General features: G+C 56.2%; 1 protein-coding gene across 1 annotated transcript in view; it reads left to right on the top strand.

Annotated features, from left to right (window-relative positions):
* The first annotated feature begins 229 nt into the window (after window positions 1-229).
* Window positions 230-16,017, top strand: part of Dnah17 (dynein axonemal heavy chain 17) — a 119,743-nt gene continuing 103,955 nt past the window's right edge. Inside the window, exons 1-14 of the mRNA XM_010618733.2 lie at window positions 230-2,784; window positions 3,486-3,616; window positions 4,690-4,762; window positions 5,636-5,798; window positions 8,339-8,709; window positions 9,976-10,169; window positions 11,049-11,241; window positions 11,357-11,456; window positions 11,672-11,757; window positions 11,989-12,114; window positions 12,751-12,903; window positions 13,016-13,102; window positions 14,598-14,765; window positions 14,967-15,083. Coding sequence (XP_010617035.1) covers window positions 5,780-5,798; window positions 8,339-8,709; window positions 9,976-10,169; window positions 11,049-11,241; window positions 11,357-11,456; window positions 11,672-11,757; window positions 11,989-12,114; window positions 12,751-12,903; window positions 13,016-13,102; window positions 14,598-14,765; window positions 14,967-15,083 — 1,614 coding nt within the window. The 5' untranslated portion in view covers window positions 230-2,784; window positions 3,486-3,616; window positions 4,690-4,762; window positions 5,636-5,779. The remainder of the gene's footprint in view (window positions 2,785-3,485; window positions 3,617-4,689; window positions 4,763-5,635; window positions 5,799-8,338; window positions 8,710-9,975; window positions 10,170-11,048; window positions 11,242-11,356; window positions 11,457-11,671; window positions 11,758-11,988; window positions 12,115-12,750; window positions 12,904-13,015; window positions 13,103-14,597; window positions 14,766-14,966; window positions 15,084-16,017) is intronic.

Genomic DNA, 16,017 nt, shown 5'->3' with positions numbered 1-16,017 from the left:
CATAATGGTTGTATTTTTTGTACAGTTTGTATGTTGGTCTTGCGTCTGGAACAGCTGATAAATTGACTAATAGTTTTTGTAGCTTTTTGGCAGATTCCTAAACATTCTCGAGGTACACAATCAGGTCATCTGCAAACAGAGGCCGTTTTATTTCTTCCTTTCCAATATGGATACCTGTTTTTTATTTATTTTTTATTTTTTTGGTACCCGGGATCGAACTTGGCTCCTTGCACTTGCGATGTAGGCCCTGGAACCACTGAGCTAAATCCCCGGCCCTGGATACCTGTTTTTTAAAAGCCAGCTTTACCGAGCTGCAACTTGCCTGTTGTATAAATAACCCAATTAGAGTACGCAATCCAGTGATTTTTAGCACAGTCCCAGAGCCAGGCGCCCATCGGCACACCATGTTTAAAACATCTTCAAGCCTCTCAGAGAAACGCTGGTATCCCGGAGCACCGCCTCCGACTTCCTGCACCTCCCCAGCTGAGCGTCACCACTTATTTTTGCAGCTGCCTCTTCCTGGATATTTCGTAATAGCTGGAATCACACCGGGTGTGGCGTTCTGTGATGTTTTCCGCTCATTTGTGCTGTGCGTGGTATCAGCTTCCTCCCCGCGAGGGCTGAGTAACGTTGGCGGGCACACACACAGCTCGCTCTCTGTCTCCGTTCATCCACGGGCGGCCGTGGGTTGCCCTCACTTCCGGTGATTGCACACAGCTCACATTTGCGTATGTTTTCGCTCTTCCTGACTCCACCCGAGGGCGGGATTGTGGGATGTTTGCGCTGTGTTTGTCATTTTGAGGAACGGGTGACTACTTTCCGTCGTGCCACCGGGGGTGTGTGGAATTCTTCTTATTTGAATTGCTGGTAGCATCTCTCGCACCATGTTAAACAGAAGTGCTGGCAGTGGCCTTGTTGGTTCCTCGTTCAGGGAGAAAGTCACCTAGGAAGATCACACTCAGCCCCAGGCAGAGATCCCCGGCTGGGTCAGGAGCCAGCGCCCCCTGTGATGTGTGGGAGAGGTGAGGTCCCTTCAACTCTCATATTTTCCCTTCAGTTAGGAAACTGATTAATTCCAGTGACACGAAATGCCCCACTTTAAAGTGTGCCTACCAGGAGCATCTGCACACACACGACGACGACTCTGTCCTCCCTGCCTAGTGCCGCCACCTTCATCCCCACAAGGCAAACACACTCAGGGTCCTCTCCCTGCCCTCCCCCCGGCCTGGCAGCCACAGATCTGATTTCTGACTCGGGTTTTACCCGCTTCATGTAGATGGAATCATAAGCTAATGCATCTTTTAAAAGCATTGTCATAAAAGATGTCTTTCATGTAGTAAATAATTAGTTTTCCCAATTTTATTCAAAGATGCATGTAACTGCTGCTGCTAGAATCTTGCTATTGTCCTTACAACCTGGGCAGAAATATGTACCACCTTCCTGTGTCTTTTTAAGCTCTCCGTAGTGACTCCAGCACCTCCTGCTGGAAGCCCGGGGAGCAGGACCCCCACATTCTAGCTGTGCTTGTAAATCTCCTGGAATCATCAGAGTTTTCCAGCGGGGCCTGAGACTCTGTCCCCAGCAAGCTCCCAGGTGAACTGGTCCCAGGAGCTCAGGCTGTAGGGGACTCTGAGGTCTGAGACCTTCACTAAAATTTGGCCAGCCAAGCAACCCTTGAGGGTGGAACCACATCATTTGGGATGCTGAAAAATCAGGACCCAAACCTGACTCCTCCAGTTACCAGCGGGGAGGCGCTGGGAAAGGTCTTTGCCCTCTCTGAGCATCTGAAGGAATTAGTCCGCTTCCCCCCAGTCCACGGAAAACAGCCAGCCTGGACTCCTCTCCTGCAGCTCATAGCTCCTACTTAGTTTGGAGCTGGCCACAACTTCAGGGGACCCATCAGTCAGCCTTTGCCTGGGACTTCTCAGGTTACAAGGACAAATCCCAAGTCCTGAGACCACCTCAGCCCTGGCAGATGAGACCGCCCTGAATTGGTCTCCTTTGTCTCTAGCCAAGAAAGATGCTGAAGACAATGGAGATGCCTTTAGGAAGAGGAAGGAGGCCAGCCACACAGGAGCGATGCTTGGTGATGAATTCCTGACTCTGATCATGGCAGTGGAGTGGCCAGGAGGTTAGAAGTCAGGGCAGCGTCCTCGGTCCCTACCAGTTTCCTGTCTGCTGTGGATACTCTCTCCTGCCCGGGAGCCCGGGCTGTGCAGACGTCGGCCCTCTCACAGTGGAATGGTTGCCCTGGGATGGCATTAGACAGGCAGGCCTGGGTCAAAGCATAGGCAGGAAATTTCATTTCCAAGCCTTATTCCTGTTCATCTTTCCTGACTCGTGACATTCAAGGCACGTTGAATTTTGTAAGCAAAGTGGAAGCCGCCCCTGGCCACACGGTCACTCTCTCCCTTCCCTTCAAGGTAGGGTTAATCTTGAACTCGCTCTGAAACAGGACCGGAGGTCAACAGCCAGGCAGGGGCAGGAGGCCGTGGCTGTGGGAACGGGCAAGGGCCGGGGTCCAGCCGCTCCCTGCCACCGTTTCGATCCGTTTTGATCCTGTATCACGCGATTGTCACGTGGGAGAAGCCTCTTTCTAGTGTGAGCGATTATAGTCTAAGTCATCGAAGGGGAGAGAGTTCTGTGACACAGTTTAGGTCTTTTAAAAAATACTTCAAAGAAAAGGCATCTTTGTCCTTTTAGGAAATAATTTGATCTTTCTAGGTCGCTGGCAGGAGCTGAGCTGTACTGCGAGAAGCCGGAAGGGACCCAGCGTCCCCAGAGGTAGAGTGTGCCGCAGGGAGGAAGCAGGAGCAGCACAGCCAGCCCTCACGGGGCTCTGTTGGGGGCCTGCAGACTCCCGGGGTCTGTCCCCTTGGGGAGGTGGTCACCACGAACTAGCCCAAACTACGGGAGCCTCGGTGACAGCTGCTCCGTATTCTCAGTCCCAGACGCCATCTGGCCTTGCCCCGATGCACACCGTTTGTCTCTGAGTCAATCTGCTCAAATTTCTAATTCATTTTCTTAGGGTTTCCCACCAAAATGGGCCAAGGGCAGCCAGTCATCTCTGAAGGCCACTGACCCCGACCAGGGATGCCTACCCTGCCTGTGTTTGGACCCACACAGGAGCTTTGAAAACCTTCACACGTGGCCCTTGCCTCTAGCTCCAGGAGTTCTGGGTGCTTCTCAGCTGATACCACCTTCTGGCCAGAGGGAGCCTCAGCTCTGAGGCTTCCCTGTGCCCAGGCAGATATCCCAGGAGAATAATAAAGGCTGGGGCGCGGCTTGGTGGTTTGACTACCATGAGCAACGCCCTGCTTTCCATCCCTAGCACTGCAAAAAACAAGCAAGAACTATAGGATGTTGACCTTCTATTATATATATTTATGTTTGGTACCGGGGATCGAATTTGAGACCTTGCATTTGCAAGGCAGGCGGTGGCAGCACTGAGTTAAATCCCCGTCCCTTCCCCTCTCTTTAATAAGAATACAGATTGCAGGCACCGCAACAAACCAAGCACGAATTGCCTGTGTGACTGAGGCGCAGGAAGGCGTAACCTGGGTCGTGCATCGCCTGAGGGGCCGTGCCCTGGCCTGGAGACCTCAGTGTCGGCTCAGTGAGTGTCGCCCACTGCTGGTTCTTGGGGACGCAGGGAACTGGCAGCAGGGACCAGGCCCTGTGACATTTGCATCTCCTGCCACAGGGTCCCAGGCTGAAGGGAGCCTGCCAACTTCAAGGAGGCAGATGCCAGGCGCCTGAGAGCAGACCATGCCGGGGGAAGCGACACCCTGTCCCGGAGCTCTTCCTGACCGCCCTGCTGCACCCCCAAACTCAGAGCCCCATTAGGCTGAAGCCAGACAAAGGCTCTCCTTGACCCAACATTAGACAGGCTCCAAGGCCCCTCAGGGCCATTTTGGTCTCATTCTGGAGCCCTTTAGCCTATGGATGTGGTCTCAGAAGGGGTCCTGCTATGCACCCCAGCCGTTGCCCTCCCCTCTCCTGCTTTAGCAAGAGCCCCGGCCCTTGAAAGCCTCCACTTAGTCATTGCCTTCCAGAACCCCTGCTCTGCCACTGTCCTGTGCCTACGGCTTGGCTGTATTCTGAATGGAGCTCGGCCCTTCCCTTGTAGTAGTGCCGAGTCCAGCTGCTTCTCTGTGGCAGGGAAGCTGTGTCCTTCACTGCCACCTGCACCGGGTGTCGTGTACAGCCAGCCCTTCACCCAGGACAGTGTGGCCAGAGTCCTCCCGCTGACACCTGTTTCCTACCTGGAGACTTGCACTCCTTGTGTGTCTGCCGTTTTCGGGGCCACACTAGGGCCCGTAGGCCGAGACGCCGGGTGCAGAAACGTCCCCAGGCCTTTGCAGTGCCCGCCTTGCCCTGCCTGACCTTGCAGGCGCAGGCTTTTCTCTGGCCACTCTGCCCTGCCGGCCCAGCCTGGCTGCTCGGGGCTCAGCCTCCCTTTCATCCCAGCACCAGGGGCAAGGACATGACTAGGCAGAAGGACAAAGGTCTCAGCGTGAGGACATGGGGCCAGGCCAACACAAGCAGAGGAGAGGCGGGGGGTGGCCTAATGAGACCCAGATGGCCTGGCCCCCACCTGGCTGCAAGAGTGCCCGGCAGCGGAAGTTGCCCTGCAGTCGTACCTCATGATAGGGAATGGGCTTTGACGGATGTGCCTTCCACGTCCAGGGGACAGAAAGCAAAGGAACCCTGCCCGCCTGTCCCGCCCCCAGCACATGTGGTGACTGTCAGCAGCATGGAAGTAAGTGAATCGCTCCTCCGTGGGTGCCCCCTGGAGGCCTGGAGCTTGGAGGAAAGTGGTGAGGTGCGCATGGCTGCCCTGGCCTCCTCCCAGGGCCTGGCGCTCTGCTGTGACGTGGGCAGTGTGTCCCTTTGAGCCAGCCGTGCTGCCCCAGAAAGTGTCCTCCATCTGCAGCAGTGTCCTGGGAAGGCTTGGGGTGACTTGCTCCATGCCAGACAGAGGAGCCCCGACAGCAAGGATGGGGGCCTGGGGCGTTTCTCCTGCGCCCTCCGGAGTCCTCCCTGTTACCTGCAGATACCCAGTCTTTGGCGTGGGGAAGCACAGCGTGGCTGGAAGCTGAGGCACAGGGCTTGGTGCAGCGCATTTGCACTTCTGCTCGGGGAAATCCTGGGCGAGGCAAAGCGTGAGCAACCCTTGCAGCAGGACTTCCCACAGCCTTTGGCCTCCGGTGACGCAGAGCTGGGCCCTGGGTGACTGCTTCTCACAAGGGTGGCCCCAGGAAGGAGGGAGGTGGGCGACTCGTGTCTTGTCGTGTGATTGATCAACTGCAGCTGTGACAGGAGCTGTACACGGGGCACAGGCGCCCGAATAGCCTAGCAGGGACCATGAGGGAACCCATGGGGGAGCAGCACTTCAGCCGCCATCTTGTAGGCGAGTGGGACTGGTTATCTGTGTGTGCATTGTGTGCACACATGCGTGTGTGTGTGTGTGTGTGTGTGTGCATGGGACTGGTTATCTGTGTGTGCATTGTGTGCACACATGCGTGTGTGTGTGTGTGTGTGTGTGTGTGTGTGGACAGGGAGCTGCAAGCACAAGAAGGCCGTGGCGGTGAAGTCAATGGCCACCATCTTTTATATCTTCTCTTAATGTCAGATCCAGGCTGTCCCACACAGGACTCCAAAACTGCTCAATGTGGGCACCTTGGCCACGACTTGATGGTGTCCATGATGGACGGGTCACGCCCAATTGCACGGCCTGTTTGCTGTGCCCTAAACTTCTACCTCATATGAACAGAAAATGGACCACGACAACAACGGTGAGTGAGTTGAGAGAAAAGTACAAGAGTCAGGGTGCTCAGGTGCCCTGTCCAGAAGGCGCAGAGATGATAGAGCATCTGCTCTGATGATGAGTTGGGATTCATGGCGCGACCTCCATGAGAAAAGAAAGTGCATGAAAACCAGGGTCATTACAGCACAGGGATTGGAATAATGAAAATCATTTAGTCCAGAAGGGAGAAAGGAAAGGGAACACAGAGGAGGCCAAATGAACAGGAAGTCCTTAAGACGGCAGACTTAATGCCAATGTGTTAGTCATTCCACCAAACAGAATGGACCAAATGCCCCAGAAATGAGGCAAAACAGGCTATTTGGACAACTGCAGCCTGGAGCCTTCCCACTGTGGGGACCATGGGTAGTCACTTGTCCACTGTGCTACCCTTACCTGGGTCCTCAGGGGAAGGTTCCAGCGGCCCCAGGTTCCCTGAGGAGACTTCCAGAAGTTCTGTGACAGTTGGTGCCCCTTAAGGGATGGTAGCCATTTTTTTTCCCAGCTCAGGGAAGATTTTTGTCCCACTTGTGAAGGAGCAGGCATTTCTGTGAAGCTGGTGAGCAGTAATGAACTATTTTAGTGGTGAAGAGAGCTGGGAGGTCTTGGGAAACAGAAGGAGCTCAGGCCAGTAGACAGAGGACCTGCCACTCACCTAGTCATGGTTCTGCTGGCCAGTTGGACCAGCCTGGACACTTCCTGGGCTCCTCAGCGCCCTGGCTTCTCCCTGAAGTCATTAACCTTGTCCCTGTTCTCCAGATCACTGTGTGTGCCCTCCTCCAGAAGCACCACCATGGGGTGGCACTGTTAACTGCCACCATCTTGTGATCTCCTTCCCAGGACATGGCAGGGTGGGAGTTTGAGAGGAGAACACCCGTATGGGAGAGACCTGCGGGACCTTGAAGCCTGTCAGACCATATAGGGATCAGGAGGGCGCCTACTCTGATGCTATTCTTGGTAGGAAAGCTTGATTTTGTAAGAGCTCAGATTCACAAAATGAGTAGCCCAGAGGATGTTCCCTTCAATTCCAGTAGCATCACCAACTTGGCAGGACTTCAGGAAGGAGCCTAGGCATAGCGGGGCTTTCTGTGCATTCCCTTTCCCGAGCTGTCAGAGGAGGACAGGGCACCCATCTCCAAGAACCCCGTGGAGGTTAATTCAGCACTGTGCACAAAGCCCTCTGGGATACCTGACTACTTGTGGCTCCTCCCATGGGGCTGAGGTGCCTGGGGGCAGTCGTCCCCTTTTGGCCACAGGTGGGCTTAAATTAGATGGGTTTTGCTCTCAGACCACAATGAGTTTCTGCTGCTCACTGTACGTATTTGTCATGTGTCTGAGCTCTGAGCAAATTCGAGATCTTTGGAACAGCAGGCAGTCCATTCCTGCTTCCCATCACGGGGCTGGGTTTTGCTGTAGAGGTGCTGGGGTGAAAGGCTACCTCTTGTCTCCTGGGGACCAGCAGATGGCAACTTGCTCCAAAGCCTTGGCTTGGCCGGTATCTGTGTGTGATGCTGACCGTATCTGCGGGAAGGTGCCTGGTTTGGAGCTGATGCGGCCAAGGAGCCCCGAGCTAGAGGAGTACTCAAGTCCCCCCCAGATCAGGGCCTGCACGACCCCTAGACTGGTGAACAGCCTGCATCTGACTTCCTTACCCTTCATCAAATGCAGGACAGACTCCACCTGCCCCTGCAGATTCACCTCCCTGACCCCCACCCGGGTCCTCTTCATTTGAAATTTGGGTATTTTCTAATAAGTATGTTTGCACTAACTTTGATATTTAAAAATATTTCAAGAGCATTTTGTCATTCTCTTAAATTGGTGCTGAGTGAGCCCCCAAATGGCTCCAACTCTGGGACTCCAGTGTGCTTTTTAGGGGGGGTCCCCAACTCTCCTGGTAAAGGGAGAGCCAAGGAGGAGATTTCCCTGGGCATCTAGCAGCATGGGAGGGGTCTGCAGGAAATGTGCAGTTCCCCCACTTTATGGGCATTTGGTGGGGGCCGGAAGGAGGCGGAAAGGACAGGGTACAAAGCTAGGCAAGAGCTGGGGAGCATCACGGCTGGAGGGGAATGGGGTGCATCGTGGCCAGGCTTAGAATGGGAGGGAGTCGTGTTAGATGTGCCTCCTCCTCTTTCCGTGTTTCTCACATACTCTGGGAAGCAGTGTCCTTTATCACCTCTGAGACCCTTTCAGCAGCCGCTTCTACCCTCTTCTTTTCCAACTTCCCACCCATCACCTTTTGGACTGTCTGGCTGTGGTCACTTCTCCTTTTCCTTTCTAAGCCTATTAAGTTCGCAGTCACAGCTAACAGGAGCACACACCAGGCCAACGGCCCCACAGCAGAGCAGGGCAGGACAAGAGTCCAGCTTGAGCACAGGGACAGGACCTCTTCCCTCCCAGCCCCTTCACGGCTGAAAACAACCTGGTCCCAAGGAAGCCCTTTCTACTGGCGTGGTTAGAACACAGGGTTCTGGCATTGGGCACGGGATCGGGAAGCCCAGGAAACAAGTGGCTGAGTTTCTACTCAATTTGCAGAGGTCGGAGGCATAGTAAGTGTTAAGATGACAATTACACCAGATGTCAGACTCGAGTACGTGGAGCAAGTGGCTTCCATCATCCTCAAATTCAAGCCAGACAAGTGGAGCAAGCTGATTGGAGCCGAGGAGAACATAGCCACGTTCACAGAGTTCTTCGAGAAGCCGGATGTCTCTGTGCTGGTGTTGACACTCAATGCCGCTGGCATGATCATCCTCTGCCTGGGCTTCCCAGAGTCCCTGAAGTCCAAAGGCGTTTACTTTATCAAGACAAAGCCAGAGAGCATCAACAAGGACAACTACAGGACCCGCCTGCTCTATGGGGACATCAGCCCTGCACCCGTGGACCAACTGATCACAGTCGTGGAAGAGGTGCGTGCACCTGGGCTGACGCGTGGACCGCGGCTCCACAGTGCAGGAGAATAACCTGCTCCTGAGGCCTTCAGTGCGTGCACCTGGGCTGGCCCATGGACCGCGGCTCCACAGTGCAGGAGAATAACCTGCTCCTGGGGCCTTCGGTGCGTGCACCTGGGCTGGCCCATGGACCGCGGCTCCACAGCACAGGAGAATAACCCACTCCTAAGGCCTTCGGTGCGTGCACCTGGGCTGGCCCGTGCACCCGTGGCTCCACAGCACAGGAGACTAACCCCCTCCTGAGGCCTTCAGTGTGTGCACCTGGGCTGGCCCCATGGACTGCGGCTCTATAGCGCAGGAGATATAACCCGCTCCTGAGGCCTCCCATGAGAGGGTGGGGCCTGTGGTCTGAGGTGTAGCAGCCAACAGACCTGTGCAGTCCCAAGGCCTCCGAGTGAAGTTGCTGGAGTCCAAGAAGCCCCGGGAGCCGCATGCAGCTCCCACGGCACTAGAGGTCCCTCCCTGCCTTACCCAGGGAAAGAGTGGGCCATTTGTGAACCCGTAGGTAGTTCTGGGGACTAGGGGGTGGCATTTTCTGCACCTCTCTGTCACTGTCCTGCCCCATCCGGGCCCTGGGTCACTGCCAGCAGGTGCAGTGGCAGTGGAGGACACTCAGGCCCCAGTGACCACGGGCTGAGTTACTTAACATTCCTGGCCATCAGAGAATGAAGACGCAGGTCCCTTCCTGTGCACAGCCAAAGGAAAACTAGTACAAACCCAGCACAGGTGATGGGCGGGGCTTCTCAGTCTCAGCTAAGAGCTAGGGGCAATGCAGGCCAAGGCTGGAACACGCAGGCCTGGTCTCAGTCAGCTCGGCCCACGGACTTGGGGCTTCCTCATCTCTGGCTCTGGAGGCCGGAATCTGAGACCAGGGTTGGCCAGTGCTTCCTCCTGAGGTCTGTCTCTTTGGCTTGCAGGTAGCGACTTCTTCCTGTGTCCTCACATGGTTGCCCCTCTGTTTGTCTTATGTCTTTTTATGAGGACATAAAATCCTTTGTCTTAGAGCCCACACTGCTGACCTTAGGTTACTTTAATTACCTCTCTTAAGACCCCACCTCCAACTATAGTCACATCTGGAGGTGCCGGGGCTTGGAACTGTGCCATGTGGCCATGGGGATGGAAGACGGGCTTAACTTTCCCAGGACCACGGGTACAGAGCTCTCCATCTTCTCTGGGCCGCCGAGCTTGGAGCCCAGGCACAGCGACAGTGGCATCTCCCTGCAGGTGCTCCATTCTCTGCTGAACCAGAGTGAGAACACCTTCGGCTGGCCCCAGGTAGTGTCGGAGGACATCGTAAAGCAGGTGCACAAGCTGAAGAACGAGATGTTTGTGATGGGGGGCAAGATCAAAGGGAAGACGCTGCTGCCCATCCCGGAGCACCTGGGGAGGCTGGGCAGCATGCCGGACTCCATGGAGAGGTAGGAGGGCCATGTGTCTGGGCCGGAGATGCCTGAGACGGGACCGGAGTGACAGGGAGAGAGTGTCACCAGCAGGCTGGTCCTGTGTCTTGAAGCTGTTGAGACACTCAGGGCCAAGAGGATGCTGTTAGGTGGCACCAAGTCTGGTGTAGACACAAGGGCAGGGAAGGGGAGGCTCAGGAGCCCCGGGATTCTAGTTCTGGCCACCGCTGAGCAGCGTCGGCACCCAGGAGGGGCCCCACCCAAACCCCAGGCCCTCACTGGGCCACACAGGTGTGCAGCCACCACACAGCTCGTAGGCGATGCCACACGTGTGGACGTGGCCAGTGAGCAGATGCCCACTCAAGCCTGGGTACTGAGGAACAGAGAGAAGTGGAAGGGCTCTCAGCGGGTGGACCCAGGACCCCAAGACGTGCTGCACCTGCCCGGCCACCGTGCGCAGCTCTTACTGGTGTGACAACTTGCTCCACACACGAGTATCTGACGGTGACCGCTCTAGGGGGTCCTGGGTCCTCCACGGTTTGACTACTGAGCCCCCAGTCATGACGGAGGTGGACCCTGTCAGAAGCGCTGGATGGGACTGTCTTAAACGGGATTCCTTCTGAAGTCCTGGCCCCTCTTCGTCTTGGCACTGGCATCTCTGAATTTACTCACGCAGTTCTTCTCCTGTGTGGGGAACTTGGAGACTTCCTCAGCCTCCTTGGGGTGGCCTGAAGGCGCCAGGGTCACAAAGCTAACATTCTGCTGCTGCTAGGGGTTTGGGGTCCACCAGCAGCAGGATGCTGGGAAGGGGTGGAGGCACGCCCAGAAGGCTGAGGAGCCGGCGGAGCCCCTGTGTCTGTGGCCACCAGAGCATCATCCCAACCTTGTACCCAGCAGGATCCCCTCAGCTCTGAACAGCTCGCTCCTGCACGCCATCGAGACCATCATCATCGACTGGTCCCACCAGATCCGGGACGTGCTGAGCAAAGACTCCGCTCAGGCCCTGCTGGACGGGCTGCACCCTCTGCCCCGGGTGGAATTCGAGTTCTGGGGCACCCGGCTGATGAACCTCGAGTGCATCCATGAGCAGGTGGGGCCTCCGCTCTGCAAATTCCTCGGCTCCAGTGCCCCCGAGGCCGGCTGCCCTCATCTTCTCCATGTGTGCAGAGTTATTTGAAAGGCCCGCACCCTTCTCTCTTTCCCAGCTGAACAGACCCAAAGTCAACAGGATCGTTGAGATCCTGGAGAAAGCCAAGAGCTGCTACTGGCCCGCCCTGCAGAATGTGTACGTGAATGTCACCGAAGGTGAGCCCAGGATGCCGCCCGTGCTTTCTGGGAGGGGCTGGGATGGGCCAGTTGCCTCCCTGAGGGTGCAGGGTGCAGGTCTCCCCACAACTTGCACAGTCCCCGCCTGGGAAGGAGCCTGAGTTGGAGTCACACATCTCAAGAGACACGCGGGGCTGCCCAAGAAAGCTACTGTCCCTCCCTAGCGGACCCACTGTCGTTCCTGTTGCACTCAGGGCTGAAAGAAGCCAACGACATTGTTCTCTACCTGAAGCCCCTGCAGATCCTATTGGAGGAGATGGAGCAGGCTGACTTCACATTGGTACGTCGGCAAGAGAAAACCCACGCTGTGTGTGTGTGTGTGTGTGTGTGTGTCTGCCTGTCTGCCTGTCTGTGAGGGTACGGGAGGCTGCAGGCTTCTTGGCTGTCATCAGGCTCAGGAGGTCCCCTGGAGCCCCTCTTCTGGGTGCCCAGGGCTAGCCCTGGGAGTAGGAGGCTGGGACCCTGTCACAGTGCCGGTCCCCTGCAGCACCCTGCGCCTGTCTCTCTCCAGCTCCCATCCTTCATCGCCAAGGTGCTGGACACCATCTGCTTCATCTGGGCCACCTCCGAGCACTACAACACACCCTCCAGGGTCATCGTCATCCTGCAGGAGTTCTGCAACCAGATCATTGACATGGTGACTTCTCCACCCTCGGCCTGGGCCCTCTCCCCATTTTCTTCTCCACTCCGTGGCTGCCCTCGCTGCTCACAGCGGGCTGAGATGTTGGCGTGGGCACTTTCCATCTTGAACTGAGGTTCCCAGGAGCAACTAGAGTTTCCCAGAACCTGGGCTGGGCTAAACCCATCCTGTCCCCTACAAGGAGGGAAGAGGACAGAGGCTCGGCACCCTGAGATCTAGTCAGGCCTTTGTGGGGCATAGCAGCTCCTACCCGGAACCACATTCTCTTCCCTTCTTCCTGTCCCAAGCACCTGTTAGCAGCTGCCAACACTGAGCCAAAAGGTTGTGACCCCAGAGGCTGCATGGATTGATCCCTCTCGGAGCCTGGTCTACAAGTCCAGAAGGGCCTGTGCAGCCTCTGTCCCCGGCGAGCCCCTCATTATCTGGAACCCAGATCCATCTTAGCTGCAAATTTGGCACAGGGATGAAGAGCCAAGGACAAGAGGGAACCCAGTCTCCCCAAATCGGCCCAGCACCTAGGGGCCAAGCCCAGAGGGGACAGATCACAGCCCGAGGGCGATAGTCCCTTGTCCTGCACCTGCTGGTAATCACCCAAGAGGCTTCTCAAGCCACCTGTCTGCTTTTCCATCACAGACTCGATCCTTCCTGAGCCCCGATGAGGTGCTGAAAGGCTTGCAAGGTGAGATCGAAGAGGTCCTGGACGGCATCTCCCTGTCTGTGAACGTCCTGAGGGAGCTCTTCCGCACCTATGACTTTTGCTGTGCCAACATGAAGCTTTTCTTCAAGGTATGTGCAGGGCCTGGGGCAGGGCAGAGAGGCAGGGCCACAGCTGTCCCCTGACCCAAAGCTGCAGAGATGGGATGTGCAATCCGACAAGCCCTTCTCTCTCTCCCAAAAGGACAAGGAGTCCGTGCCGTGGGAATTCCCTTCCTCCCTCGCGTTCTCCAGAATGAACGCCTTCTTCCACCGCATCCAGACCATCGAGGTAAAGACAGAATTTGGATCCCTGACACCTTTCACTTCGACTTTTCAGGCTGTCAACTGCAGAATGGTCTCCGAGGGCTCAGGCCCAAGAGTGCCAGCCGCCTCCCTGTCGGCGGGCTTCAGGGTTCCAGCTCTGGAACTCCAAAGTTGAGGTGGCCATAGCCAGGAAGCCTGGAGGCTAAGGTCAGAGTTAGGAGACTAAATTACCGTGAAGGAAGGCTTAAGAAGGTCCCCGGCATGCAGCCAACTGAAACTTAACAATGGGTCAGGTCCACCAGGTTACCTCTGGGGAAAAGCAGTGTGGTTTGAGATGGGAAGGCAAGCGAATGTTATTTTCTTTTGTGACCTGCCTGGTGATTTTTTTTTTTTTAACATCGCACACAAGCAATTCACATAAAAGGGGTGATACAACCCCGCAACCACTGAGCCCCGCTATTAGGGTGGACACCACAGTTGGGCCTTTCCCAAGCTTACACTCTGCTGCCATCCACAGTGCTAGGATGCAGAGGGGAGCCCACTTTGGACTCCAGAATCGAAACCACTCTTGACCCCCTGCCCAAAGGTGCCCAGGTGGAGAAGTGTGGGTGTCACGGTCGAGTTTCCTGCCAAGCAGCTCTGAGTCTGCATGAAGTTTCTGGGAAAGGGAGTTGGAGGTGGTGTCGTGGCCTTACTGTCCACCCCTACGGGCCGGCTCAGCTCACACCGGTGCCCGTTCCTTGCTCTCCCCCGGATGTGCTTCTGTCTTTAGGCTGGTACATCCCAGACCCTTAGGGAAGATGGCCCAAGCACAGCAGGACCCCCAGTCTCCTCCAGCCCAGTAAAGGGACCCCAGTTACAATGCCTGGGACTCAGAGGGGTGTGGAAGAAGCAAGGCTGCTAGCTGCCCTTTGGGAGCCTTGGAGCCCTCACCTGGGAAGCCAGAATGTCACGCACAGGCACCGGCTTAGGGGTGCAGCCCCTGAGGTGACGTGTCAAGTGGACAGCCTGGGCTGAGAGCCGAGATTCAGGAGCAAGCGTCACCGTGGCTGGCGTCCCTGGGGAAGATTCTAGAAGCGGGGTCCACCCCAGAGGGTGCAGGACGGATACACACGTGTCCACGGCATCTTGCTTCCTCCCCGGTGTAGGATGTCTTCCGGGTGGCAGAGGACTGAAATGCTCCGCAGAAGCATCAGAAATGCCACACACTTTCCCTGGGGAGGCAGGTCCCGGGGAAATCCAACATATGCCGCCAGTGCAGGGTCAAGGACCCCAGCCCTCCGTCTCCCCTCTCTCCACACTCCTACCACGGAGGCAGCTCACCGCCCTCCTTCCAGGCCCTCTCTCCTCTGCCTTCCAGGAAGGACTCCAGAGAATATCAGCACAGGTGAATGCAGGGCCTCAGTGACTGTCTCCTGTACCCGGCCCGCTGCGGTCAGAGCTGAATTAGAGACAGGACCCTTCAGTTTGGCTCTGGAGCCGAGTGGACTAAGTGTATTTCTTTTTTATCCCTCTGCTAGGATCTTTATAAAACTGCTATTGAGTTCCTGAAGCTAGAGAAAATCGAGCTGGGAGGAGTGCGGGGGAACATCCTTGGGAACCTGGTGACTCAGATCTACGACGAAGTCTTTGAGCTGGTGAAGGTTTTTACTGACTGCAGATACGATCCCCTGGACCCAGGGGACTCGGTGAGTCCTATGCCTGGACCCGTGAGCACGGCCGGAGGAGTGGGAAAGCACGGGAGGAAGTGGATAACGCACGGTCCTGCCCCCTCTGAGCAGCTGTGGCGGAAGCTGCCTGAGGAGCTGTCCCCGCTCTGTGACATCTTCCGCAGCCTCGCCCCTGAGGCCTCCCTGTGGCTTCCACGCAGACTGTTTCGTTTGTTGTAGAGTTTTGACAACGATTACGCCGATTTCGAGACCAAGATCGAAGACCTGGACAGGAGGCTGGCTACGATCTTCAGCCAAGCCTTCGGTGACTGCAGTTCCATCGAGTCTTCTGCTAAGGTGAGCTCGGGGGTGGGCTTGGCCAACTGTGAGACCTCAGCAGGGTGGACAGCGCTGGGAACCAGTGAGAGAGGCCGCGGCGCCCTGCGGGGCTGCTGAGCTGGCCCAGACAGGGAGGGTCCCATCTGTGCTGGTCCGGGGCAGCACCTCAGGTGTCTGACAAAGTTATCGGCGAGTCTCTAAGAAGAAAGTGAGGCTGGAATGGTGGTTATTTCACCAGTGCCCAAGAACTAAGTTTCTTTGATTCCCACCACTTAAAAGGACCAAGAGTTACAGGGATCAAAGCACCAGCACAGCCCGGTCTGGCGTGCAGATGGCCCTCTGCCTGGTCTCCAGGTCTTCAATCCCCTGCCTCGGCCTCCCAAGTGCTGGGATCACAGGCGTGCGCCACCCGCGCCCCCAACTGCTTGGCAGGGACAGAGGGGGGCAGCCTCTCCCTCCCCGGAGACCCAGTCTCCTTCCAGATGCCCCACCCAACCCTGAACATTGAGCGTCAGGACTCCAGCTCTCTGGGTGTGCCCACCATGCCAGCCCTTCGACTGGCATTTGAGGGGCGCATGCTCAAGGTCACACAGCCAGCCAGATCGGGGAAGCCGGACGCCCAGTCCTGAGTGCTCCCGATGTCCTGTTCTGAACCGTTAGACGGGTGGGCTCAGGGCGGGGCTTCACCTGTGGAGGACGTCAAGCTGCCAGCCCCTGAGCACAGCGCTCTCCCCCAAGCAAATGCCAAGGCTGTTCCTTTGCCCTTTAAGTGTTTTTTTTTTAATGCAGATCCATGGGCATTTGAAGCTCTGCAAATATAATTACCAGCTAAACCTTGGATTGTTGGCGCTCTAGGCAAAATATCAACGAATGCAAATGGATGCATTTAACGTTTTTGCTGGGGTTAAGATATATATATTATATGTGTGTATATATATATATATATTATATA

Source organism: Fukomys damarensis, unplaced genomic scaffold (genome assembly GCF_012274545.1).
Source record: "Fukomys damarensis isolate Sample0158 unplaced genomic scaffold, DMR_v1.0_HiC HiC_scaffold_23, whole genome shotgun sequence".
NCBI lineage: Eukaryota > Metazoa > Chordata > Mammalia > Rodentia > Bathyergidae > Fukomys > Fukomys damarensis.
The sequence above is the reverse complement of the archived record's forward strand: the minus strand, read 5'-3'. Positions and strand labels throughout refer to the sequence as shown.